Here is a 27,184-nt window from a genome sequence, read left to right on the forward strand (position 1 = left end):
GTCAATAACGGTTTGCTGGTCTTGTCATAGCTGGTTTAAGTCTCCCAGCCAGAAACCTTATGACCTTAGGCTGGTTTCAACGGTTTTGTTTTTTCAGGATAAAGATGTCATAACTTAAACCAAGATGTTGATTAGTTAACCTTCAGCATCCATTTTACTTCAAGAGTATGTTCACTTAATGTGTAGGATGTAGTTTCTCTCTCTCTTGCTTTCCCAATGTCAATCTTTGAATGGAGCAGCTGCCCAAATGGGTACACTGACAAGGCCAAATGCTGACTGAATCTAGACATCCACAAATTTGCTTTGAGAATGACGGCCCTTCAGTATACCAGATAACAGCAGAACTACAGCACACAGTGGAAGATCTATTTGCATATTATTGATTTTGGTTAGTAACAGAATGGCCAAAAATATTGCAAATATATATTTGTATGAGTTCTGGACTAGCAGACATGCAAAGCTCAAAATGAGTTCATGGAAGTACTCTACCATAACTTTGCTAATGGTGTTATTTTAAAGCTCTTGAGATTCAAGTAAGTTCCTTAGCAAAATCATTAATAGAAAGTATCTCTCGCTCTATTTTTATTTCTCACTCACACTCATTCATTCTCATAATGAAATCTTTAAGCAAGTTTGGCTTAAATGTTAGAGAAGCATTTGTAATCTTATCTAATGCTTTGGATGCCAGGAACAAGCACTCCCCTGGCTTGGAATTATAGTACCGATGATGTGTATACTGTCGTCTTGTGCTTTCAGTATGGTCTTTTTTGAACACTTTGGTTTATGGACATTGCCGCTCACCCAGGCTTTTTTTAGGCAACGCAATGTCCAAACGGCTTCTATGGATGCTTAGTTATGCTTTGGTCTGTGCTTTTATCGTTTTGGATATTTATGAGATATGTTTATGTTCTGGGCTCAAAACATTCTAAGCTACTACAACTATGCTAGCTCAATTTTTACTCGTTGCATTCCCAATGTATCAGAACACAGTTCATGACACAATTCTAAGAGTTGCCAAAGGGGGCACTATAGCGGGCATGAATGTAAACACTCTTCTACTGTACAGTCAGATTAACTGAAGTAATGGCAGAGCAACAGTTTAAAGATATTTTGCTGTGCAAGTTAGTTTAAGTTGGTTTCAACTGTCAACATTTAGCAACCAGAATAATAACACACCCGATTTAACGGCAGACATTTGAAAGAAACTTCATCACAACCTTGAGAACTGAGGTTTGTTACTGCCGCGGTAACACAACAGTAACACAAGGGTGCATTGCTACGTCCTTCTGCAGAGTGTTTTTGGCTTAACATGTTGTATAACATCCCATGGAAAAAGGACTTTGTTGGCCCATCACTTGTATAGACTTGAAAATGTGAACAAAACATATATTCAAAAAAAGGTTTTTGAGTTTCTATGCTGAAATGTACTTTGAGCAGGATGATATATTTGCATGTCTGCTAGTTTCATTCATTCAAACTGTCTTGGGTTTGTGTACAGGAGGTAGCTAGTAAGGAAAAGTAGGATGGTGTATGAAAAATTCTCAAATTGTAGGAAGAGAGAGAGAAACCTACTTCATCAGACTGGAGCTCTCGTAATTCACTGGTTCGTGATCATGTGTTGCTGTTATTTTCTGGATGAGTTCATAAACTACTTTCGAAATCGGGTAATAGATCATTCGCTTATGCCATTTGAAAAATTAAACCATCAACCCACCTCATGCCTAAGGCAACACCAAAATAGAATGAGTAACAAGCAGGCCTTTCAAGTTTGGTCCATATCAGAAGTACGCCAAGTAATTAACCAAACTGGCGATTCAATTAGACAGCAGAAAATGATAACTGACCAAAACAAAGGCAGTAAACAGGGCTGCAAGTGTAAGCTGGTGGCAAAATCTTAAGTATTTTTACATGGAGGGGTAGTCCTGTCTATTGTAACTGCCATCACAAACAACCCTTAAGGAACATGAATGTTGGGATCAGCAGAGATTGCTCGATGCACACAGCAACTTCTATTGATATTTTCCAGACTATAATAAATACGGGTTATGTTTCGGTGCTATGTTGGATCACAACCTGATGTACTTAAGCAAAATCAGATAGTGTTTGCTGGATAATGGGTAATCAATGGTTTGGTTTGGTTTTGAGATTGTATGTGCATGCATGTGTGTTTGTGTGTGCAAATTACACATTGGACCACTGCAGTGATACTTTGGCCCAAAGGATGGCAATGTTTCACACAGATTCTAGCGGCTTCCCTCCTCTGGGAACTTCTCAGAGGGGCGAGCTAGGTCAGTCTATTGTGGTTTGGTGTGTCGTAAAAATGTGATGCCATTTGTTTCGACACCTTTATGTCTACAAAAACGTCTCTCCCAACATGCCGGTAAGCAGAGTCCTCAGGCAGTTATCGACACGAGCAGTGATGTGAACACCACTTCCTCCTCCACTGTTACAACAGACATTGTAAAATGATCATTCAGACAGAAAAGATTAAATGGAGAGAAATTAAATTCTAGACATTATACTTTAAATGTTTCTGTTATTTGGCAAACTCATTTTTGGACCTCTTTTTAAATACTATGTACATTCACATTAATTTACTGTGGTAATTTTAGATATATTTATATGTATATTTATATTATAAGATGCCCTAAGGGCCATTTATGAGGTTCCATTCAGTAGCTGAATTCTCTTTTCATATTGCACCTCTTGTTCTCTCACTGTCTTACAATGCGAGCAATATAAAATTTTCTACATGAGGATTCTCATCATCAGTATTGATACAACAAATCGAACAATAGGTACAACACAGTTTCTCTCCCATTAGAGTGTCCTTTTCTGTCCAATGTTCGGCTGAAACCTAAAAGAAGACAAAGAAAGAACGCGTTCCTCATTCTGAGTACACACACTAGCAGATATTGAAGACAGAGACATCCAGAAACAGAAAGTAATATCTACAAGCCATGTTTGATCCCTTCATGGATATCTGCTTAGAGGTTCTGTCAGGAGACAAAAGGGATGAACATACAGAAGATTGGGGGAGGTAGAAAGAGCGAGAGAAAAGAGAACCAAGTCTACGCCAGTCTCGTGAGACTCTACAGTCTTGTCATGCTTTGGAAAACATGGGTGAATGAAATCGTACAACAAAACGAAATGTCTCAGCATTCATAGAGATTTAGGAAAACCAAACGAAAATGTTTGAGAAGAACAGGCTCATTCTTTGTGTACAATCCAATGAGGTTTTTGGCAGTTCCATTACCATTCGTATTTCCTTTTGAGGCCAATGTGTCTCTCTTCGTTTACTCATCCTCGCCTTCTCTTTTGTTTTTATGTAATTTCTCTTTGCGGCAAACTGGGTGATGTGCTTTAAACATCCCAGGTGTGACCCTCCCTTACCGTAGTGATGGATCCAGGTTAAAGTCGGTGTTCCTCAGGATCTGAGTGAGTAGCACAGTGGGCACAGTGAAGGTCTGTGTGTCTAGTCACTATGCCACCTCTCCACAGACTTTAGAGCTTTGGGCTGGCTTTACTGCTGAGGAGGTGAAGTTGTTTGCGTTTGGTTACAAGATGAGTGCTTCTTAGTAACTTTGGCAGTGTAGTAAAAAGGTTTGGATCATGTTCTTTTTTCACTTAAAATTCATTTGGGTTCACGTCAGTACAGAGAGGTGAGTCTGGTGTAGATTTTCTTGGCTCGCTAGCAAGGTAGTTAACAGGTTTTATTCTTCTTCTTATCGTCATCATTATTTCTTTTGGATTTTTGGACTTTTCTTTTGTTAATTAAAGCCAAAAAATGAAATGCAATCTGTCATGTTGTGAGGAAGTAGCTCTGTGGAAGATTTTCCGAGCGGCAACGAGCTCTTGTCCATTACTGACATCTCAGAGGAAACTTTCCTACATATATTAAGTCCTACCTGGGTCAAGACATGTTCAGAGTATGGTGCCACCCCAATTCACACAGAGTGCACCTCACTTAAAGGGTGTAGGTAACTGAGGCTATGCCTAAAAATTTTTTTATACATGAATAAAACATGTAACGTTTTCCTGGCTTTCTTGTTGGCATCCAATATAACAGACCCTGCTCATTTTAAATTAAACGCAGTAGACCCTTTTGTGAAGGAATCTGAACCTTGATGGGTTTTTTTTGGAGCCTGAGAAAACAAGCTCTTAATGCAGGTGTGGAAGTCAGGATGCCGTAGTTCATTTGTAGAGAGTGGCTGAATATGGTGGAGGTTCCTCAGCTTGTTTTGGGTGAAGGATGCTGTAGCAGCAGTAGACGTGGCTGAGCATGGGTTAAGATTTGTGGTTCATTAGTCAGCGCGATGAGGAATCCATCAGGGCAGGTGTTGCTGGAGTAGTTGAGCGAGAAATGCTGCTGGAGCTGGCTTCTTTAGGACTGCCACTGCTACTGGTTTGCCCCACCAGGGACAGGGGGCCTGGAGGGGTGCTCTCAGAGTGTGTGGGGGGCATGCTGGACGAGGAGATGGAGGTGGTAGATGGTGTCCCGAGTGGTACACTGCTACTTCCGGACAGGCCCTGGCCGCATACGTGATGGTGCTTCTCCCAGTCCTTGTGCTGACAGAAAGAGCCACAGTAGCGCGCTGTGTTGCATCCACTGCACGTCTCACTAGCCTTGCGACCACAGTTCCAGCAGCTCTGTAGGAGTAAGGCAAACAAGAACTGTTTTATGTTTGCTAAACAAATAAATATCAATCTCCATGCCATGATAAAAAAAATGCACTCTAACACATACTAAAGCAGCTTATGAGACTAATTGTGTTTAATATTGCATGTTTATATGAGGGCATGTTTCCAAATGGCAAACTTTCATATAGTACTACTTGTACTACTTCTTAAGTATGTGCACTGTGGTGTATACAGTGTAATATGTGAGTTTTCTGTATGTGTAGATTTCCTGACCTGCTGCCTTTGCCAAAATGAGCAGTGAACAACCAGAGCACACTGTTTTCAGTGTGAAAATGTATTGAGGAAATATCCAATTGTAGGCAGTATGCGGTTTACAGTAGCTGTCATCCATTCTGAACATGGCTACATGTAGTACTTACTTCACTGGAGTCTTCCTGCTGGTTAATGACAGTCAGCGCATCCTCAGAGGCCTGTCTCTTAGCCTCGGCCAGAGCTCTCTCCATCTTGGAGCGCTCAGCAGAGATCATTTCGTGAGCTTTCCTCTCAGCATCTGACACTGCCTTCTGCAGCTCTGACATGGCCTGTCTCTTCACTTCATTTACTGCCTCCTCTGGAAATGAGAAGGGAATATCAAGAGAAAAAAGAAAGACATTATACCCCTGTAGACCACTGCTGTTCCTCTCAACATCCTTTATTGAGGCACTCAAAGCTTGCAGATTGTTTCATCTCTCCAAACAGATGTACATCATCCAAGATTTAAAATATTTTGTCAGAAAAATAAGCTATTAATAATTGATCCAAACAACATTATAATTATTTCCGGAGTTGATAGGCAGTAGACATCTCGAAAGGTTAGTCACAAGCTTGCCTATTTACCTAACAATATATGATTAAATATTTCATAAAATACTAAGTGGATAAGTGGAAGCACAAATGCATGGCTTTGTTACTGAGGCTGGGTCACTCCATATAGAAGAAGGAAACCAGAATGACTTCTGGTAAACCTTGTTCTACAAATGACACAGTTTGAGACTAAATGTTTGTGTTTGCGCTTATATCTGTGTGTTTTCAGGACATGCAGGTGTGATTGTGTACGGGTGTTGTCTAAAATAGAAATCCAACACCTGACTCATTAGCACTCTGAACATCAGGGTTCCTTCCTTTTTTAAATGTGAACATGTAACATAAACTCTAAGACCTAGTGAGATAGATTTCAAGATTACAAATGATTATACACATATACTTGCATTGTGTCCAGTACTTAAAATAATCATAAACATTGTACAATCAAATTTAAAATTAATTATTTTGGCCAATATTTGCGATTCTTTTAGTATCACGCTGTTAGCTTAGCAACATGCTAACACCAAATTAATCAATTCTCTTGCGCCTCTCACAAGAAGTTGCCTATGCGTCAAAAAAAACTTTTAAAGTTCCATTTATGTTAGAATGCTGCATAAAGAAGTTGCTGTCTATGTACACAACTACACAGCTCACTAGATTTGAAGAGAACTATTTTTTTGTGGGATTATGGTTTAGACGGTATGTGGGTGATCTCAAAATCTGTCTGGATATGATGTACTTGGTGAATGCATGTGTATTGCTGCAGGGGGTACACACACACACACACACACACACACACACACACACACACACACACACACACATACACACATTCCATATTTTTCATATGTCTGAGCTCTATACACTTTGCCCCATAGTGTGTTTACTCTAGAAAGCTGGTTATGATGAGCCTGGTTATAAATATCTGTCATAAAACACCCTCCATTCAATTCTCCATAGAGTTCTGCCTCAGGCTACTAACTGACTAAGTGTAAGTGTGTGTTTTTTCAAATCTACATCACTACTGTCTCAGCTGGAAAACTAGTTAGTATTCAGTTTGTTCTCTCCGCACCTCCCACACACATTTCTTCATTTTTTCATCCTGTTTTTGCCTTCATTCTTCACTTCTTTGCTTTTTTTCTTAATCTTTTAGGTTCTTGACAATTTTTCTGTATCTTTGAAAACACTACACTGCTTAATCAGAATCGGAGCATGCACCACTAAAATTAGTTTGCAAATGTAATTAATTTTTATCAGGGAGACTTGGGAGCAGATGCTAGAGCAATTGGCACATAATGGAAAACATGGGGCGGCAATATTAACATTTTAATCCCACAGGGATATGACAGTTGTCTTTTTTCTTTCTTTCTGCTATTCTCTTGCATTTTCAAAGACAGGCCTCACCAAAGACAAAAGGACATGACAATCTGGACACCCACAGGCAAGAAAATTCATGTTTGGCAGCCCTTTAATATCGCAATTATTTCACACAGACAGCAATGAATGGATATATATATTTTTTTAATTCTAAATGAATTAGCAGTTTTCTTCAAATGTTCTCCTTTGAAAAAGATCCTAGTAGTCTCACTTTTGGTAATCTCAGTTTTCATTTTACCTCTGGAAGTTTCAGAAGAGAACTGTCAATGCTTTAAACTATGGTTTACACTCAGTCTGCCACCAAATATGATTTCAAACATTTTCCATCAAATACTTCAAAGTCTGATTTGTCTGAGCTATACTATCCACATTAATACATGTCAATGTCAATGATTGGCTCATTTGTTTACATTAGATATTTTAGGAGAAACACCTGCAAAAAAATTGAATAAGTAAAAATAAATAAACATAACTAGAACAATTATACAAGGCCATCTATGCAAAAAATGTAAAAAAAGAGCAGGTTGGTTTGTAATGCAGGTGCTGTTACTCACCCTGCTTGTTCTGAAGTTGCTTTAATGCTGGCGAGAGCGGGATACTTGTAGCACCTGTATGAAAAACAACTGTAGTTAAAAAGGCTTTTGTCACAGTGAAAATGCAGCTAAGTTTTGCAGACAACAGCAGCATTATTCCAGCATTTTAAATTAGTAATGGTATATTGATTTTACTCAGCTGTAATGTTACTGGTGTGGGTCACAGTTAATAAGTGCCCTTTGATCTCTGACCTTTGGGAGAATGACACCACCTGTGCTCTGACTGACCCCATCAGTATTGTGTGTGACCTACATGGCACAGAGGGCAACCAGGCTTTTGTACAGCCCCCTTAACTTCTTACTGTATATCTAGCTACAGTAATAAAACAGACTCTAGATAACAAGAACAATCCAGCCGAGCTTTTCCCTCACTTCTTTTTCATTCTTTCTTTGGGCAGGGTCAAGTTTGTTGGCCCTACCTGTGCTGCTCTGCTGTTGACTGTGGCAGGTTACTGCATTCTCACTGACGCTTTAACTGCAGTTGTCTTTCATGGTCGTGACCATGGTCGTGAGATGGAGAGCTCTTAACAATAATGACATTCAATGGTCTTTCCCGCTCCTGGCCTTGCATAACTACGGCTGTGAGGCCCTGCAGGCCAGTGTGCATATGTCTGTGTGCATGCGTGGAAGTAGTTGACAGTAGACAATGCACTTACCAGCCTTCCGCCAGATCTCTTCGGGCAGGTAGCCTGATGGGGGACGGTGCAGGAAGTCTCTGTGAATTTCTGTAAAAACATGAAAAAAGCGACTTGAGTTTACCTGGATGAGAGAAAAGCTTCTTGTACTCCTTCAGACATGGAAAATACCAAAACAATCATGACATGCTTTTGGAGGTTGACTACCAGATGTAATTCAAAAAAATGATTTAGTCCTGATTACAGCAATCATATTGACAATTTTGTTGGATGTGTGTTTAATTTTTCTGTCTCATAACACTGATAGCCCCTCCCACAGTGTAATTTAATCGATACAAAATTCCTCATAGTTGTATAATAAACATTGAATATGTTATGACTGCCAGTGTCATGCATTTATTTTTGTTTTCAATGGCAACAGAAAAATTAAATTACTGAGAACTTTATTGTGTCTAGTTAGGACAGTGTTTCCCAACCCTAATGTCAGGAACCTACAGTACTCCACATTTTGGATGTCTCCCTTAAATGACACCTAATTCAAATCATAGATCACTGTACTAATGACTCAGGTGTGTAGGCTTACAGAGACACCCAAATACTGTTCTGTGAGTCCTAAGGAACAGGGTGGGTTCGGACAATGCTGTGACAGAAAGGATTAGCTGCACCATGTCCCTGGCTGTAGACTAGAAAAGGTAGGGTAAAGACAAACTGTAAGGTAAGGTAAGTGGGCTAAATGTGGGATCCCAATGCTGACTGGTCACCTAAAAAAAACAGGTCAGATTTTTTTGAAGTCTAATTTTAAATCGCATTCATCTGAGTGGTGTGTTGGCTGACGCAAACCATTTAGATGAGGGTGGTGTCTGCAGTCGCTAAGAATGTGTGAGACATGCTGCATGCCGAGCATCTGTGCCTACATCGGCAATGGTGCATGTACCTAGCGGCTGTGTGTCATTGCTGTTAGGAGTGTTGGAGGAGGAAGAGTTGTGGCGGGGAGGAAGAGGAGGAGGCCGCTGGGCGGAGCTCCCACCTTTTTTCATATCCTCCACATCGCTATAGCGACGGATCCAGTGGTTCATCTCCTCGCGGTCCGCCTCCTGGCAGCGTCGCAGCACGGTGAGGGAACGCCGTGTCTTCTCCACCATATCCATTATACAGTTTAGCAACTATAGAGAGGAAGAGATAGAAAGGAATGGAAAATAGTAGAAAAGGATATTATGAACCAACATTAGACTTACATCGTAAAGTCCACACTAACAATTCCATATTGCACCTTTGGCCATTACCAATAAAAAATATGCTATATTTTATTTGAATTTGATGCATTAGTGAGCTATTTTTTGAGTGTGTGTGTAATCCAGTGGTGCAGTGAGCGGTTGAGTGGTTAAGCAACAATAGTCCTGCAACAGCTGTGCTGCAAGTGGGAGAAGCCAAAACAATTCAATCTTCCCCCATGCTTCTACAGCTTTCACTTTCGTCCTCTTTCCTCCAATCTTCCCCAACCACCCACCTCCCCACAATAACTTCTACCCTCATCCATGTGATGCCATTCTTCACTCTTTGAGTATGTTGTTGGCTGTATTTATTTCAGATTTGGATACGGTCCAGAATAAGCCTGATTTCACAGACTGCAAACCTTGTCTCAGCTGTTCTCTTCAGTGGGAACGTCCTCCACTGGGTTCCTCCCTCCATCTGTGGCCTTTTTATTCAATATGTGTTTGAGTGTAAGTCTGTGTAGAGGCCATGGTGAGGTGAGCAAAAAGCATAACAAAGGCCTTACTGTCATCCAGAAAAGGTCTGAACTAAGTCATCTACTATCAGGTGCCCATCAAAATGTGACACAGCTTAAGTCTGTCAACATCCCCTTCACGAAGTTGCTCTTCTATTTTGTATTTTACACCTTTTCCCTTCTGTACCACTTTACTATGTCCAAAAGTTGACATTGTTTTTGATTTGGTGCACCATCTTGGTCAAGTTGGTTTTGGTTCTTAGATCACCTTGGACAAGGAACCTTAGCTACCATATTACAAAAATCATTCTAACCACATTAATCTAATATAACTTGTTTCCCCCCATCAGAGTTAGCAACTAATATGCTCTCTGCTTTATGTATGAAAGGTAATTAAAAACCAAGCATCTGGTCAAACATACGTTATCGAGGTGCTTCCATTCCTCAGCCCACTCGCGGTCTGTCAGCCGATGATCAATCACTTCCTCTTGACGTGCTCCATGCACGGCTGTAACACAAGCACAGTGCTACATTAGCATACGCACTAACTCATAGAGAATCCATGTCCATATAAGTGCAATTCTACAATGCCCTGCATTCCTGCCATTATTTCTGCATTTGGCAATATTACTCAAATTCAAAAGTCTAAACCATAACCTCTGTTAGGATTAGCCATATTTAAATTTGTTGTAAAACTGCATGTACTGTATATATGTACACATGTGACTGTGTAGAATTTGAAATCTTGTTTAAAGCATTGTGGTTAACAACACTACTTAACTATGGCCTCAAGTAGCTTATTAGTTTATTTTACTATAGACTACACCACTCTGACCTGTCTGCCGGTGACGATCCCGGACATCCCTGTGCTCTGCGTGTCTGTAAGCGTCTCTGTAGTGGTGGGCAAGTGCCATGTCTTCCAAACGGTAATGCTGTGGGGCAGGAGGGTTAGGATGTGGAAGGCCATTGGGTGGATGCGTTGGTAGGCCGTTGGGGGGAGGGTGAGAAGGTAAACCACTGCTGGGGCTGAAACGCTGACTGGGGCTCACTGTGCATGGACGTTTGGCCAGGTGCTCCGCGTGCAAGCCATCCCTGTCCCCTGCAATCTCTTTGGTCCTGTTACAAAGATTATAGAAATGCTTGGAAATGCTGTAGAAATTACATTTTTGAGAGTTAGGAGGGCTATTGATAGTTTTTCATTCTTGCAGTCTAACCCATCCCACCTCCCTCTTTCTCTCCGCCCCTCCACTCGTCTCCAAATGTTGAGGCCAGCTGTGAGCCATTTGTGGATTCTAGCCTTCATATACCAAGAAACAGACTTAAATCCCAACCCCTTAATCTTTCCCGTTCTCACCCGTCTCTTTCTCTCTCTCTTTCTCTGTTTCTCTCCTGAGCTGCTGTACTGTGAGAGCTGCTCCCTTTGGCAGATGTTCAGTGACACTGGCATTTTGGAGCCATCTGGCTGGCCTGTGCTGCAGTGTTGATAATAATCTGTTTAGCTGAGTGCAGCAGCCAGGCATTCAGGGCTAAATCTCCTCTCCCTTCTGTGAGCATGAAATACATGTGTGTGCGAGGACTGTGCAAGCTTGTTTTCTTGCACTTGAGAGTGCAGATGGCATGGACATCTGAATCTGGCTGCATGTTCAACACCCCATCATGCCCGCCTCCAGAACCAACCCCAAAACTTCCAACCTTTTGCAGCATTTCTGCAGTTGAGGCCAGATTTCCCACAAATCAAAGCAACAGCTGGGGCTCCTGCCGTGATATGGTAAGCCTAGGCCTCAGAGACGGAGGTGTATGGATTACAGTAGGGGACTGCCCATTCCTCTACCCCCACCCCTCTCTTTCTCTCTCTCTCTCTCTCTCTCTGTCTATTCATCCCTCCCCCCTGATCAGCTCAAGCAGGGGTTCAGCAAGATCACCATCTGGACACATCACTGACATATGGACAGCTACTGGGGAACTAACAGAAGACAATGCGGTTGAGAGAGTAGAAGAAACAACAAAAGGAGACAAACAGAAATATTGGTGCTTTAAATCCCACTATTAATTTTCTGATTGTTAAGAGTTCTAAATGTCATGCATTTGTGTGATGTTAAAGCATCTGTTTCTGCTCCATAGACAATTGGCAGCACCTGGCAGACACGCCACATTCATCTTTACCTTCTCTCTATCCTCCTCACAGTCTCTTTCTGTGTGGCCTAACCTTCCCACACCCTCCACTTATTACATTGAGTGTGTGTGCATTTCAAAGCTACACAGGAAGAAGTATGCCCAGGGCAAGGTTGTGTTGACATTTACCATAGCTGTCTACATTTTTGCCTTTTGCTTGACTTTGTAGATATTTATGACTTAAGGTATTTGTTATGAAAATGGTACACAGAAAGACAAGTTTGTGTGTGTGTTAAAGTGTGTATACCTGTCCGGGGTACGTCTCTTGCCATGCTCATTGAGTTCCAGCATGATCTCAGAGGAGTCCAGGGGAGAACTGGCATTGGCATCCAGCAGCAACTGTTCGTGCTGGGCCAGATACTGTGCTGGGGTCTGCTTAGCAATCCGAGCACAGTGAAGAAGCTCCCTCTGCAGGAGGGGCAAGTTAGCCTACCAGACAGAAAGAGAGAGAAAAAAATGTGGTTGAGAAAGAAAAGCTTTTCTTTTTATAAAGACAAACACAAATCTCCAGGATCAGTAGGGCTGGTTTGGTGCCACCGGACCACTAACAGAACTGGTTAATGGAGCTTGTTGACCAGTTCTTTCTTATGGTTTATGATGGACATTATTGTTTATGGTGAATCCTGACCAGAATGGCTTTCCTAGTTAATAAAGTAAGTCTTGATGGTTAAGCAAGTTAAGATTCCTGGTGGGGGCAATCATTGGATTATGCAGGTCAGTATAATTGGTTTATAGTGAACTTTGTGTTTTTTCTGGAGCTGGTTAACCAAAGAATTCTAGCAGTTTAGGTTAGTTAGTCTGGTGGCGACATCAGCATACCAAGCTGGAGACCAGTATTTAAGACACAGCATATTCTGATGACCAGCTATGTTGGTCTTTTAACAGGCTTTGTGTTCAGAAAGAGAGAGAGAAAGAAAGAGGATGAAATAAAACAGAAACTTTCTCTGGCCCACCATGTGTTTGTGCCTTGCTGAGGTCTGCAGGAGAACTCTGCTGCCTCTTGCTTGTTGTCTTTTTCTCTCTGCCTGTCAGTATAACACTACACAGCTTGCTGATGATACAGATGTGTAACATCAACACTCTGCAGGCCTTTGACAGCAGCCTGTGAGCAATTGCTGGGTGCCATGTACCACAGTGCTCTGCTTTGAATAAAACACTCACACTATGAGATATGTCTTGTGTAGTCTATACCTCACTAGCACATGCACAAGCATAGTGGAAGATGGGGGGTGAGGGGCCTCCATGGCAACTTTCCTCACCAAACATTTTCTTATTCTGTTCTGTGGTCAATGGATATATTATCTCTCTACTCCCAGTTGTATAATACATACATACATACACACACACACACGTATACAGTACAGACCAAAAGTTTGGAAACATTACTATTATTAATGTTTTTGAAAGAGGTTTCTTCTGCTAATCAAGCCTGCATTTATTTGATCAAAAACACAGAATAAAATGTAATATTGTGATATATTATTACAATTTAAAATAATTGTTTTTAAATTTATTATACTTTAAATTATCATTTATTTCTGTGATGCAAAGCTGAATTTCTAGGATCATTATCACATGATCCTTTAGAAATTTTTTAATATGACGATTCATTATCAAAGTTGGAAAATGTTCTGCTGATTAATATTTTTTCAGAACTTGTGATACTTTTTTATGATACTTTGATGAATAAAAAGTAAAAAAAAAAAAAAAAAAAAGAAACTATGTTTTTAAAATATAAATATTTTGTAATAACAATATACACTACTGATCAGTAATTTGTGGTCAGTAATTTTATTTTTCTTTCTTTTTTTTTTAAATAAAATCAATACTTTTATTCAGCAAGGATGTGTTAAATTGATAAAAGTGATAGTAAAGAAAATATATTATTAGAATATATATTATTAGAATTTTTATTTTATTTTGAATAAATGCAGTTCTTTTTAACCTTTTATTCATCAAATATATTTGACAGCAGAACTGTTTCCAACACTCATAATAAATAAGAAAATTATAATGATTTCTAAATGATCATGTGATAGACTGGATGTTACATGTGACACTGAAGGCTGGAGTAATGATGCTGAAAACTCAGCTTTGCATCACAGGAATAAATGATTTATTTTAAAAGTATATTCAAATAGAAAACTATTATTTTAAGTTGTAATAATATTTCACAATATTACTGTTGTTTCTGTATTTTTTATCAAATAAATGCAGGCTTGATGAGCAGAAGAAACTTCTTTCAAAAACATTAAAAATAGTAATATTTCCAAACTTTTGGTCTGTACTGTATATATATATATATATATATATATATATATATATATATATATATATATATATATATATATATGACATTTGAGTTTTAAATGTGTGAATGTGTTTTTGAATTATTTTCGCTATGTAATGTATTCCTAGATTTTAAGCTGGTCAGGGGAGTGTGGCATATGACTTGATGCCCCTTCAGTACTAGAACATTCTTTCAGCACCCAGTGTGTTATCACTATATGTATTTCACTGCAGTTGTAAAGCATGTTGTGTGAATAGGTTGTATGTTTACCAGTCACAGAGATTACATATCTATGTCTATGTATTCACAATGCAGAATATATTTGTAACTCAATATTTTGTAATTAAATATGCAGTCAATTATGTTTTTGTGTGCATCAATGCAGAATCATTTGAGAAAGAATAACAATGCATCAGAGAATCTGTATTTGGCTGAGCCCCGGATCTATGCAATGTCTGAGGACAGAAAGGGATCAGCATAAAAACAACAGCAGCAGAGCAACGGAAAGCTATGCTGCTTATAGCACCCACTGTAACATCTGCCAGGAAATCTTCTTTGGCCCACACCACTCCTCTCTACTCTGGGTAAACACAAGTGTGCCAATTTTAATGAATCGCAAATGATGGCCATATGGAGCACTAGATCAGCCCAGCCACAGCAGAGCGTGGGGGTTGGAAGGGGCCGAGGCTGCTTTATCAAAAGGACTTAACTCATCCACATGTACAGAAGAACATATATGTGGTCAGGCCAGGGAAATGCACAGTGAGTCTGCTTATGTGTGTGCCGATTCTGGCTGCCATCTATCTACCTCCTTTTTGTTTGTCACTTTGTCTGTCTTTCTCAAAGTCCCTCTACCCTCCTACAGCAAACCTTCCCATATGGTGCACCATAAGGAAGAGCTCCTCATACAGATACAGAAAGTCTTTTAGGAACTACGGCGGAGTAGTCTCCGCTTTAGACAGCACATCCACAGACTGTTCACCCACTGTCTGATGCATATTGCATAAATATGGCTAGAGATTTTTCAAAAAGCAACTTAATTGGCTGGTTTTATGAGGCAAGGTGCATGCATTTTTATCAGTCTGCAGGGAAAAAAAATTCCCTGGCTGTTATAAAGAGCACTTCCAAAGACAAATAGTTAACCAGTTGGCCCCTTCCTTACTAAGTGGACAATTCTTGGCCAGAACACAATGCAATGTGGATCTAGCGTTATCCAACTTTGTGTGTATGTGATGAATGTTGTTATGCCTGTTCGTACCTTGAGAAATGGAATGACAAAGGGACGCAGGGGAAAGTTTGTGGCTTCCTGAAGTTTGGAGTGGAACTCTTCAATAGTTAGAGTTGAGTTCTGATAAGACAGAAATAGAAAACAATTTTACACCCAATGGAGAAAAGAACAGGAGACAGCACATACTGTTAATGATAAAGAAGGCCATCAGTCACTCACCACTAGCCCCAGAACCAGGCTGCGTACACGTTCTCCTATCTCGGGCGAGATGTCGTTGCCAAACTGCTGCAGTGTGGTGAGGAAACGCTTAAGCTTACAGAGTTGTCGGGCTCCACAGGCAGGGGGAAGCTGCTGGGTGGGCAGAGAAGCAGTAGAAGAGGTGGCCGGTCCATTGCTGAAGCCGTTGGGGGTCGAGGGAGCTCCGTTTAGCGCCGTGGGAGAGTGGCTGCTCCCGTTCAGCACTGAGGAAAGATAGCCACTGTTTGTTTTAGCATCATTTAAGTCACAGCAGACTCTTGTGCTCTTGCTTTCATTTTTATCCATATCAGTCCTAGGAAGCACTCTCCAGGAAGATTCAACATAGCACGAAGAGGGCACATGCATTCTGAGATTGGTCAAAAAACAGACTGAAACTACAGATACACTATGACAGTAACGCAGCACATTGTTCTGTACTCTTCATTTCATCCTCTATGTTGAACAAACACACCGCGAATGGGACCATCGGCAACATCTCTCTCTCTATGACATGCACACATGCCGCCCACCCGGTCTATTGCTCCCCACTGCTCACCCACTCACTCACTATGACACAACTATAAGAGGAACATGTTAAATAGGTCCCAAAAATAGCCCCCTGGACCGGGTTACTTTTATTCCAATAGCAGGTGTGTGTCTAAATCAGACTGTGCACATGTCCACCAGCTGAGAGCAGATTTGCAGCTTTCTGAGCTCAGGTTGCCCCATCGAGACGTTTACTCCATCTCCACTTCTGCATCTCATCCCTGCTCTCTTTCCTCTTCCTTCTGGTGGTCGAGTGGTTCTTTGGTTCAATCTCCCTTAGAGTAGGCCTTATATCTTATGTTACCTGTGCCCGAGGCCATGACCACAGATAAACAAACATTACGTGAGCAGTGGACACAGCATGAGGTGCTTTGAGTTAGAGACCATAATCCTCTGGGACATTGGGAAGCATATGATTCTACAAACACACAGGGTAGCTTTTCTTCAGGTTTTGAAGCATGTTCACACTGCTGGGTGTGAGTGTGTGCATGGCTTCATGTTGCAGAACACACTCACAGTCTTTCATTTCGCTGGTGCCCCTTTTTATCTTGCCATTCCAGGCTGGACACATGTGGGTTTACCATGTGACCCCCACACTTGTGTTCTGGTTTTAGAGTGGCGAGCAGGCTACACTGCTACCCATTGAACAGGTGAAACAACAAGGTCCGTCATTGCTATATAGGGTAACGAGATCTGCCAAGCCCTGCCGAGCCTGATGCTGCCTGTGAATCCCTCCGTATGCAGTAAACAAATCTCTTGCTGTGTCTCCTAAGCACTCACACACCCAGACAATGGCTCAACCCATCATACACAAACACTCTCAAACACTCTCGGTCATGTTACAAGTGCATTCTGTGCTATAAGAATACTCTGAACATGACAATAACTACTCTTGATCTAATAGAGACTCCTTTAAATTATTCTATGTTCTGGCAGTGCTCTAATAAAATGTTTATGAAGATGTTTATTAAGTGTACTGTCCCATTGCGCATTTTAATGTGCATTCTTGTGGTGGTGGTGATAGAGTTACCTCAAATATGTTATTATTAAGTTAGCTAGTAGCTACCTATAAAAAGTTGCCATTCACACATACACTTGACACGTCACAATTGCCCATTGGACGAATTTGTTGTCTTAGAGTGTTATGAATGCAGCAAGTTCAAAAAACAAATATTTGCATGTTTGTATTATAGAATAACTTACTTGTTGTAGGTGTGAATGATGCGTTGCGATTGACTGCCTGACTGACAGCTGGGGGTGGAGGTGGCATTGTGGGTGGAGTTGACCTGGGCTGGGTTTTAACATCAGCAGGTGAATCTGGCATTGTTCCAGCCTCCTGTCCTGTGCTACCTGCAGATGACATAAAACAGTTTTATTCTTTTAGCACTTTGCCATTATATACAAACGTAGTGAGATAGACAGGCAGTGATAAGAAAAACAACATGTACATTCAAACCCGTATCACCATGTAAAGTGCTATGGCTAAATGTGTCTGAAATCTGCTGACTGGCAAGCCACAGCTCTGGCCAATACTTAATTCTACTTTCCACACACATGAAAGTTACATGGCACTTGTTCAAACTGTATCATGTTTGACACATATGTTTTATGTTGTTCACGGTGCTAGATCATGCGTGTGGCATTCTTTTTCCAGCGGTACCCTTCTAGTGAGTCGTTCAGACAGACTTATAATATTTCATAGCAGTAAATCTGAGCACTCTCCCGCTGATAGAGATAAAGTGTGGCTTTGGCAGACTGAGGCAGAGGGTAAATGTCATTGGTCTTGGAAACATCCAGTCACACCTGTTCTGCTACTCAGCTGCTGCTGACGGGACCCCTCTGCCCACCACCCCTATCACCCTGACATCCACATCCATGTCCTCCACCCCCCACCCGCTCCCACGCCTGTTGTCCACTCTTGTGCGATGGACAGGCTCTTGACAGCCAGTGACAAGTGCAGCTGGATCTGCTGCTGTCCATCACAGTGCTGAGCACTTCAACAAAGCTGCGTTCACACCGGCCCTCATCTGTGCTCCGCTGAGGGACCAAACATGGCAAGTCTTCCTCACTCTTGTCTGCCTGGCCTGCATTGGTCATGTGACAATCCTTTTGTCTACCCAGGTCCCTAACCATAGTGTCACATGCTGATCTCCCAGTTCTATATTCACATGTAAAGTAGCACACTCATCACTGTCAGTCATGCATTGGAAATGTAGTTCATCAGAGTTCATGCTTTCTCTTCAGTGTCAAAGCGAAACTGTCCTGACAAACGCCAGCAAACACCAAATTACAACAGTTGAATTAGGCAGGTTATGTATATGTCAGTACTGATAAGATATAATATGTGTATGTGTGGTCCAGGTATTCGTTACATCGTGTCCTACCAAATGTCCCCACAGGGATAATAAAGCCTGAAATGTATTTATTTTTTTATCAAAGAATCACACAATAAAGTTTGTACAGTATACAGTACACATAAAACACAAAAACCTAACGTGTATGTGTGTGTTTATGTTTTAAAGAACAGATATTTCAAAAGAAGTACTATCAGATGGTACTGAGATTAGCACACAGCAACACTGGTGACAGTTCGCATTTGCTACTTCTCAACATTGTCTGTTGCCAAGAAGGACAGTTCAGATGCCACAAACACAGGAAAGAACTTCAATGCTCATTTATTTATTCTAGAGTCCATAATATTGTTTAAAGAGCTGATAAATGTATAAAACTTGTGTGTGGTAGTGTTTTTTTTATTGTTTAATTACTGTATAATGATGTATCTATGTGTTACTGTATTGTTATTTATAAAATGTTATATGCTTATGACTAATTCATGCATATGAAATGATATTGTGTGTAAATCTGTAACTCTTTTCTCTTGAAAAATCATTTCCAAATTCATATTCTTTGGTATTTACTGAGTACTTTGTTATTTCAGAAAACAGTGGAATCCAAAAAACATAATATTACAATGATGTATATTCAAAAAAACATGGCAAATGTTGTTAGCATAGGTTAACTAAATGCATAAATTTAAAAAATAAACATATGCAGGTTTCACCTATATGTTGCGATGTGTGTGTGAACCTGTACAGCAGCATGTGTTGAGCAGCAGGCTCTCTGAAAGGCGCCTCTTGTCTCAATGCTGATAACTTACTGTGGATCAGTTGCCCTAATGCTCTCCACTGTCACCTTCAGTTCGACAGAACTCCCGAAAAACAAGCACACCACCCTGAATGTATCCTGGGGCCACCAGCCCAGGCCATGTTCGGAGAAAAGCCCCCACCGCCTGGTCGAGATGTCATGTGCAAAAATAAATGAACGTACAGGGTCACAGCCAAACTACTAACAGCCAGATAATTGGTGCTCGACCTTAAAGGGATGACAGCTGCAGGAGGGTGACAAGGTATGAGGCTGGTCTGTGGGTTAGGGGCCACCTCGACACATGGGACATTCTAAAGGGTCCTGAAGACCACAGCATTTCTGCTGATTTTGTATTTTCCCCGATCCTTTGTCATATACCGTGTTCTAAACTGGCAAGTCATTATGGCAGCTAATTATAACATATTTGATGTTTACAGTATGCTGCCTTTAAGTAGGCTAAACAAAAATTGAAAGAAGGAACTTTGAGGACTTGAAGGCTGCATTAATTTATTCATTACCTGTAATGAATGGGAAATTAGACCAATTACATTTCATGATTCCTAGTGCATTGTGACAGAAATATAATTTGTGCAACCAACAAAATCTTGATTATTGCAGTTGCAGCTGGTAAGGACTTTTTTTTAATGCAAAAGTAAGGATTTATAGTTTATTGTTTTACTCAGAAAAAATGCAATCTGTTAAATGTTATGGGAGCTTTGGTTTGGGGTTCTTTCAATCACCAACATTTGAGACAAAGAAATTGTCTTGAAACATTAATAAAGAATGATACATGTAGAACATTATATGAACACCACAATTACAATAAAATAGCAATAACAATAAATATGTGCAAACAGGGGGTGTGAAAAGAGAAATTAGCTCTTAATTCTCATTTAAAGATTGACTGGTGCCCCAGGGCAATAAACATAACAATGTATTAGGACTAATGCCATGCTGACCAAAATAGGCACTGGCTGGCTTGCCGTGCGGGGCTAACGGAGCACTGCTCTGTGCATCACTGTCCCAGTCATTGCCAAATGTAGACAGGTAGAGAGAGATCTTACTAAGGCCACAAGCACTGCCTGTCCATCTGTCTCTCAGTCCAGCAGCTTGCAGCCTAAGAGGGGCCATTAAACTAAGAACAAGCCAGGAAGCATTCACACGGACACAAATCAGTCACACATGACCTGAGGTAATGTTAATGTTAGCATTCAATAGGTGTCAGACAATATGTTGTTCTATATATGTGTATATATATATATATATATATATATATATATATATATATATATATATATATATATATGCATTGTTCTTCACCAAACTGTTGTTGGATTGTTGGAAGAAGTTGCTGTTGGAGGGTGTTTTGGTACCATTCTTTATTCATGGCTGTGTTTTTGGGCAGAATTGTGAGTGAGCCCACTCCCTTGGATGAGAAGCAACCCCACACATGAATGGTGTCAGGATGCTTTACTGTTGGCATGACACAGGACTGATGGTAGCGCTCACCTTTTCTTCTCCGGACAAGCCTTTTTCCAGATGCCCCAAACAATCGGAAAGGGGCTTCATCTGAGAATATGACTTTGCCCCAGTCCTCAGCAGTCCATTCACTATACTTTCTGCAGAAGATCAATCTGTCCCTGATGTTTTTTTTGGAGAGAAGTGGCTTCTTTGCTGCCCTTCTTGACACCAGGCCATCTTCCAAAAGTCTTCGCCTCACTGTGCGTGCAGATGCGCTCACACCTGCCTGCTGCCATTCCTGAGCAAGCTCTGCACTGGTGGCACTCCGATCCCGCAGCTGAATCCTCTTTAGGAGACGATCCTGGCGCTTGCTGGACTTTCTTGCACGCCCTGAAGTTTCTTTACAAGAATTGAACCTCTTTCCTTGAAGTTCTTGATGATCCAATGGAAGAACAATGATTTCAAGCATCACCCTCCTTTTAACATGTGAAGTCTGCCATTCTAACCCAATCAGCCTGACATAATGATCTCCAGCCTTGTGCTCGTCAACATTCTCGCCTGAGTTAACAAGATATTTTTTTTATAATTACTGAAATGATGTCAGCAGGTCCTTTAAAGACAGCAATGAAATGCAGTGGAAAGTTTTTTTGGGATTAAGTAAATTTGCATGTCAAAGAAGGACTATGCAATTCATCTGATCACTCTTCATAACATTCTGGAGTATATGCAAATTGCTATTATAAAAACTTAAGCAGCAACTTTTCCAATATTTATGTAATTCTCAAAACTTTTGGCCACGACTGTACAGCACTCAATACTTAGTTGGGGCTCCTTTTGCCTGAATTACTGCAGCAATGTGGCGTGGCATGGACTCGATCAGTCTGTGGCACTGCTAAGGTGTTATGAGAGCCCAGGTTGCTCTGATAGTGGCCTTCAGCTCTTCTGCATTGTTGGGTCTGGCATATTGCATCTTCCTCTTCACAATACCCCATAGATTTTCTATGGGGTAAAGGTCAGGCGAGTTTGCTGGCCAATTAAGAACAGGGATACCATGGTCCTTAAACCAGGTACTGGTAGCTTTGGCACTGTGTCCAGGTGCCAAGTCCGGTTGGAAAATGAAATCTGCATCTCCATAAAGTTGGTCAGCAGCAGGAAGCATGAAGTGCTCTAAAACTTCCTGGTATACGGCTGCGTTGACCTTGGACCTCAGAAAACACAGTGGACCAACACCAGCAGATGACATGGCACCCCAAACATCACTGACTGTGGAAACTTTACACTGGACCTCAAGCAACGTGGATTGTGTGTCTCTCCTCTCTTCCTCCAGACTCTGGGACCCTGATTTCCAAAGAAAATGCAAAATTTACTTTCATCAGATAACATAACTTTGGACCACTCAGCAGCAGTCCAGTCCTTTTTGTCTTTAGCCCAGGTGAGATGATTCTGACGCTGTCTGATGTTCAAGAGTGGCTTGACACAAGGAATGCGACAGCTGAAACCCATGTCTTGCATACGTCTGTGCGTAGTGGTTCTTGAAGCACTGACTCCAGCTGCAGTCCACTCTTTGTGAATCTCCCCCACATTTTTGAATGGGTTTCACAATCCTCTCCAGGGTGCGGTTATCCCTATTGCTTGTACACTTTTTTTCTACCACATCTTTTCCTTCCCAACGCCTCTCTATTAATGTGCTTGGACACAGAGCTCTGTGAACAGCCAGCCTCTTTTGCAATGACCTTTTGTGTCTTGCCCTCCTTGTGCAAGGTGTCAATGGTCATCTTTTGGACAACTGTCAAGTCAGCAGTCTTCCCCATGATTGTGTAGCCTACAGAACTAGACTGAGTGACCATTTAAAGGCCTTTGCAGGTGTTTTGAGTTAATTAGCTGATTAGAGTGTGGCACCAGGTGTCTTCAATACTGAACCTTTTCACAATATTCTGATTTTCTGAAATATTGAATTTGGGATTTTCCTTAGTTGTCAGTTATAATCATCAAAATTAAAAGAAATAAATATTTGAAATATATCGGTCTATGTGTAATGAATGAATATACAAGTTTCAATTTGTGAATGGAATTTGTGAAATCAACTTTTTGATGATATTCTAATTATATGACCATATATATATACATATACACATACACACACACACACACACACACACACACACACCAATGTCAATATCTAGTGAGCAGGGTGGCCAATGGCTGATACAGTACTGAGATATATATCGGAGAAGTTATAAAAAGGAAGCCATTTCTGTGATTTGACATTATTTAAGCATGAAAAGATAAATAACATCCCTTCCCTCCCAGGGCTTCTGGTTTAAAAATAACTGACAGAAAAACAGGCCATAATCACTCCTTCTAATTTGCTCTTAGTGGAGCAACACATGGTAATTCCTGCATGCATTCTCAGGGGACTATGGAAGTTGCCATGACCTGGCTGCAGTGTCATGAACTCCAACAACAGGACTGAGTATTAGACAGAGGGGCTATCAAATATAAGTAAACACAAGGGGAGAGAGGCAAATATGCAATGCTCTGCCTGTATCCACTGTGGGATTACAGATATCTGATTAATCTGACCAGCTAAAGGACATCGTAGGACACACACACACACACACACACACACCGGGCACTGGATTTCACTTTTAATACATTAGAAGGTCCATGTATGAGCCCCTTCTGTGACCATCTGTGCTTCCATAATTCCCAAAAATACTTAGATAAGATACTAACTGAACATAAGATTCAAATTTATGACAGCTTTATCATCTGTAAAAGCAGCACATTGAATTGCTCAAAACTATGTATCCATGCACCTATAGCAAAGAAAAATCATTTTTTGTTATCTCAGTTGTTTCTCCAAGACTGACTTGAGATAGTAAAACAAAAAGAGAGTGATTTTCCTCACAAAAATAATTCAATTACAGAGAACTTATATATATTTAGAGGTGAGTTTTTGTTTATTTTGATAGATTTATGGTTGTATTTACTCTAGACTTTACCAGATCTGGAAGTAGACGGTCTACATTTTTCCATACTTAATGCCTACTTAATTTTTATTTATTTTTGTTATAAGCCACACCCTTTTATTCCTATTTTAGAAATGTGTTTTAGACAAAGCAGACTTTCTTTTACAAGAAACATCTGAGATAAATTTATATTTAAATCAAATGACTTAGAACTTAATTTAGAGCTATAAAGAGACCATTTAAGGGGGAAAATCCTGTTTTGAAAAAGCATACACATACAGTCAATTATATCTCTATGAGATGGAGGAACCATACTGAGAGATCAATAAGCCAAACAGATCTAGCTCGCAGTGCAATGCACTTTTAACAGACCTCCTAGATGTGTGATTTGATCCTCCATGCTGTGATTCTGTAATGATGTTAAAGCATTCTCTTTGGGCTTTTGCCTTGGCCATGTGCTTGATATCTGAAGAAAAAAAAAATGCACACTTAAAACTAACATTGTCCATCTGCTTTTGTGTGCTATAATCAGTTTGAAAAAGCGCACCACAAAAGTGCTCCAGTTTGTAATTCTGAAGCTTTTTTTGGAGTCTTTTGAGATCATTTGCTTTCAGTAAAAGGTCCAAACACACAAGAATCCATCATATAATGACAAGCCCAGAATTCCGGTTTCTGTGATTTGCTCTTTTTAGAGTTTGTGAGATGTGTAGGGTTCTATTTAGCTATACTTAGCTAGAACTTAGTTAAATCTGGCAAAAGTTCTCTTTGGGGATATCTAGGGATATCCTCAAATATAAAATAACTCATAAAGTAATGTTTTTTGTTTGTTTATAGAAGGGACAGATGCAAATGTATAGACCTATAAGGCACAAAGTTCTCTTTTAGGGAAAGGATTATGGGCTAGGTTTGTCTATTGTCAAAATAATCAGATTTATATAAAAACAACAGATGTCTATATAACTTCATTTAGATATCTAGGTACATGTGTGTGTGCGAGACATTATTCCTTGTTCACACAGGCACTTGTTCCAACAATTGATCTGTACTAAGCTACCTTTCACTCAAACACAGTAAAAAGCCCCTTGAGGTAACCCTCTCTCTCTTCACATGGCTTCTTTTCCCTGTCCCTGTATCTAACCCCCTCCTCTCCACTCCACTGTAATTCCCCCAGTCTCTAGGAATGCTCTTGTTTTTAATATCTCCCAGCTGCTCTGGCTCTGTGCCCGACCGCCTGCCTTCCCACATCTGCTCCCCATAAGGCCACTGCAGAGTCCACACAGACAGAGGCATCTCATCAAAACAACAGGATTACAGCACTCGACCCCTGGCCAGCACTTCAAGAACTGTCCATCCGCTATCCCTCTCCCCTGCCATCCCACCATCTCTCCTCATCATCACCCAAAGCTCCTCAGTAGACCCCTGAAATGGAGCCCACGTTCTAATATTTTATGGTGAAGAAACAGACATTGCCACAAGACTTGGATCTGACTGGACAATGTCCCAAGACAGACATGAGTCTGCCCCTAAAATGGCCTTTGTAGGAGCCAGCGTGAACTAGTGTGGGAACTAGTGGGAGGTAACTACAGTAACTAGGTCTATTTGGTTACTCAACTAGATCTAAATCATTCTGGCCAAAATTCATTTCTAATAAAAAAAAAAATGGATTCTTGCTAACATCAATCTTCAGTTAGGATGCCCCTTTAGAAGGAACCTGCCTATGTAGGTAGTAGACAGCAAGGCAGCTCATTAGGTTTTGAAACAGAGTTAGAAAGTAAATTTGTCCATATCTGATTGGCCAGCATCATGTGGTCTCCATACTGGACAAGAGAGCTTATCCTTTACTTATTTACAACTTTTTCACTCATAATACAATAAAAAAGGGTGAAAGATCACACACACAAATACACACTCTCTGTGAGTCTAAGCAGGAGTCTTCAGCTGAGCAAATATGTTTTGAGAAAACAAACATTCAGATGGCAATAAATTCATATTTAGTCAAAAGCTGAACAGACCCCTGGGCATTGAGACTCTGTATATGTATGTGTGTGAGAGAGATGTCCAGCATGTCCAGTGTGTGGGAAAGAATGTTAGGGTCACCAAAAATGGTGCATGTTTAACCAGTGTTAAAGAGTGTAGCGACACATTCTCTTATGGCAGTTCCAAAAAGATCCTCATATATTCCTGTTATGAGGAAGCAGACATACACAAAGTGGTAAGAGGGGAATATCTCAACTCAGCTCGACTATAACACTTTATGAACAGACGAAAGAAAAAATGTTTATCGACAGATAATTTTCCTCTCAAACACACTTTCAAGAGAGTTTACCTTGATTTAGCCAAGAAGGGTGCGTTCCTGTATTGACATCCTTGCAACTTTACAGGGAGAAAGACTTAGTTCTAACCCTAGAATTAACCACAACCTTTCCCCATCTTTTCCTGTCCTTGAAGTCACAGCAATAAGCTACATCTGGAGAAAGCTATCCATTAGCATTCCCAGTGACAGAATGGTTCATTATGGCATCTACTAGCAGGGACTAGTTGTTTAAGCTAACCTGCCAAACCTTGACCCCACTGGCCAACATGGATGTTGATTCAGGAACCTACCTGGCAAAGTCATGGTCTACTTCAGTAAGTTCTTTCCTCTTACCCTGTTGGTCCAGGCTGGTGTGGTGTGTGTTCAATACAGCTGATAGACCAGAATAACCATCCTGAATATTGCTGGTAAAACTCTTTTTGGAAAGCTGACTGAGGGAGTATTGACGGTCAGGCAAGTTAAGACACTTGGGGTGCAAGCATCTCATGCTATGGAGCAGCATACAAAACACAAGCTAGCATAGTAGATGTCTCTCTTTCTTTCATACTCGCTTGAATATTATTGTTATTATTGATAAAATTGTACTGAAGTCTCTGTGCCATCTGTTGTCTGCAGGGAAGGCTTTATCAGTGGTAAGGGTTCTGGAAAGCCAAGTACTACCCAAAAGGCAAGAGAGAAAAAAATTCCTTTTCAGATTTCTCCCAATGGCTGCTAATAAAATCCAGATGTTGCTGAGCTGCTCTCTACCCTACTCCCTCCTATCCTCTCCTCAGCTGCCTGGCCTTAGCCATTCCTAAATAAAGGAAAGTATTTGTGACATTCAGCCGAGCCGGGACGTGCCAAGAACAACTCCCCAGCTCGGCCCATCTGGAGTGTGTTAGGACAGCACTGGGCACCAGTCGAGATGCAGAGATGAGTGTATGGCCACTTCTGCAGGAATATTGAACAGGCAAGCACAAAAGGAGGTGCTTGTTGTTTAGGTTCTTGTAAGTGGTCTGAGTTTTT

General features: G+C 40.8%; 1 protein-coding gene across 3 annotated transcripts in view; it reads right to left on the bottom strand.

Moving 5' to 3' along the window:
- Positions 1-589: 589 nt before the first annotated feature.
- Positions 590-27,184, bottom strand: part of LOC132109769 (protein CBFA2T3-like) — a 46,465-nt gene continuing 19,870 nt past the window's right edge. For 2 of the 3 annotated variants that reach the window (XM_059516104.1, XM_059516121.1), the window contains exons 2-12: positions 17,492-17,638; positions 15,725-15,966; positions 15,536-15,625; positions 12,235-12,416; positions 10,651-10,931; positions 10,238-10,323; positions 9,024-9,252; positions 8,111-8,179; positions 7,416-7,469; positions 5,061-5,251; positions 590-4,650 (exon numbers count right to left, since the gene is read on the bottom strand). In XM_059516104.1, coding sequence (XP_059372087.1) covers positions 4,309-4,650; positions 5,061-5,251; positions 7,416-7,469; positions 8,111-8,179; positions 9,024-9,252; positions 10,238-10,323; positions 10,651-10,931; positions 12,235-12,416; positions 15,536-15,625; positions 15,725-15,966; positions 17,492-17,638 — 1,913 coding nt within the window. In that variant the 3' untranslated portion in view covers positions 590-4,308. The remainder of the gene's footprint in view (positions 4,651-5,060; positions 5,252-7,415; positions 7,470-8,110; positions 8,180-9,023; positions 9,253-10,237; positions 10,324-10,650; positions 10,932-12,234; positions 12,417-15,535; positions 15,626-15,724; positions 15,967-17,491; positions 17,639-27,184) is intronic. The other variant, XM_059516113.1, reaches the window with a different exon arrangement.

The sequence above is a fragment of the Carassius carassius genome, chromosome 2 (assembly GCF_963082965.1).
Source record: "Carassius carassius chromosome 2, fCarCar2.1, whole genome shotgun sequence".
Classification (NCBI taxonomy): domain Eukaryota; kingdom Metazoa; phylum Chordata; class Actinopteri; order Cypriniformes; family Cyprinidae; genus Carassius; species Carassius carassius.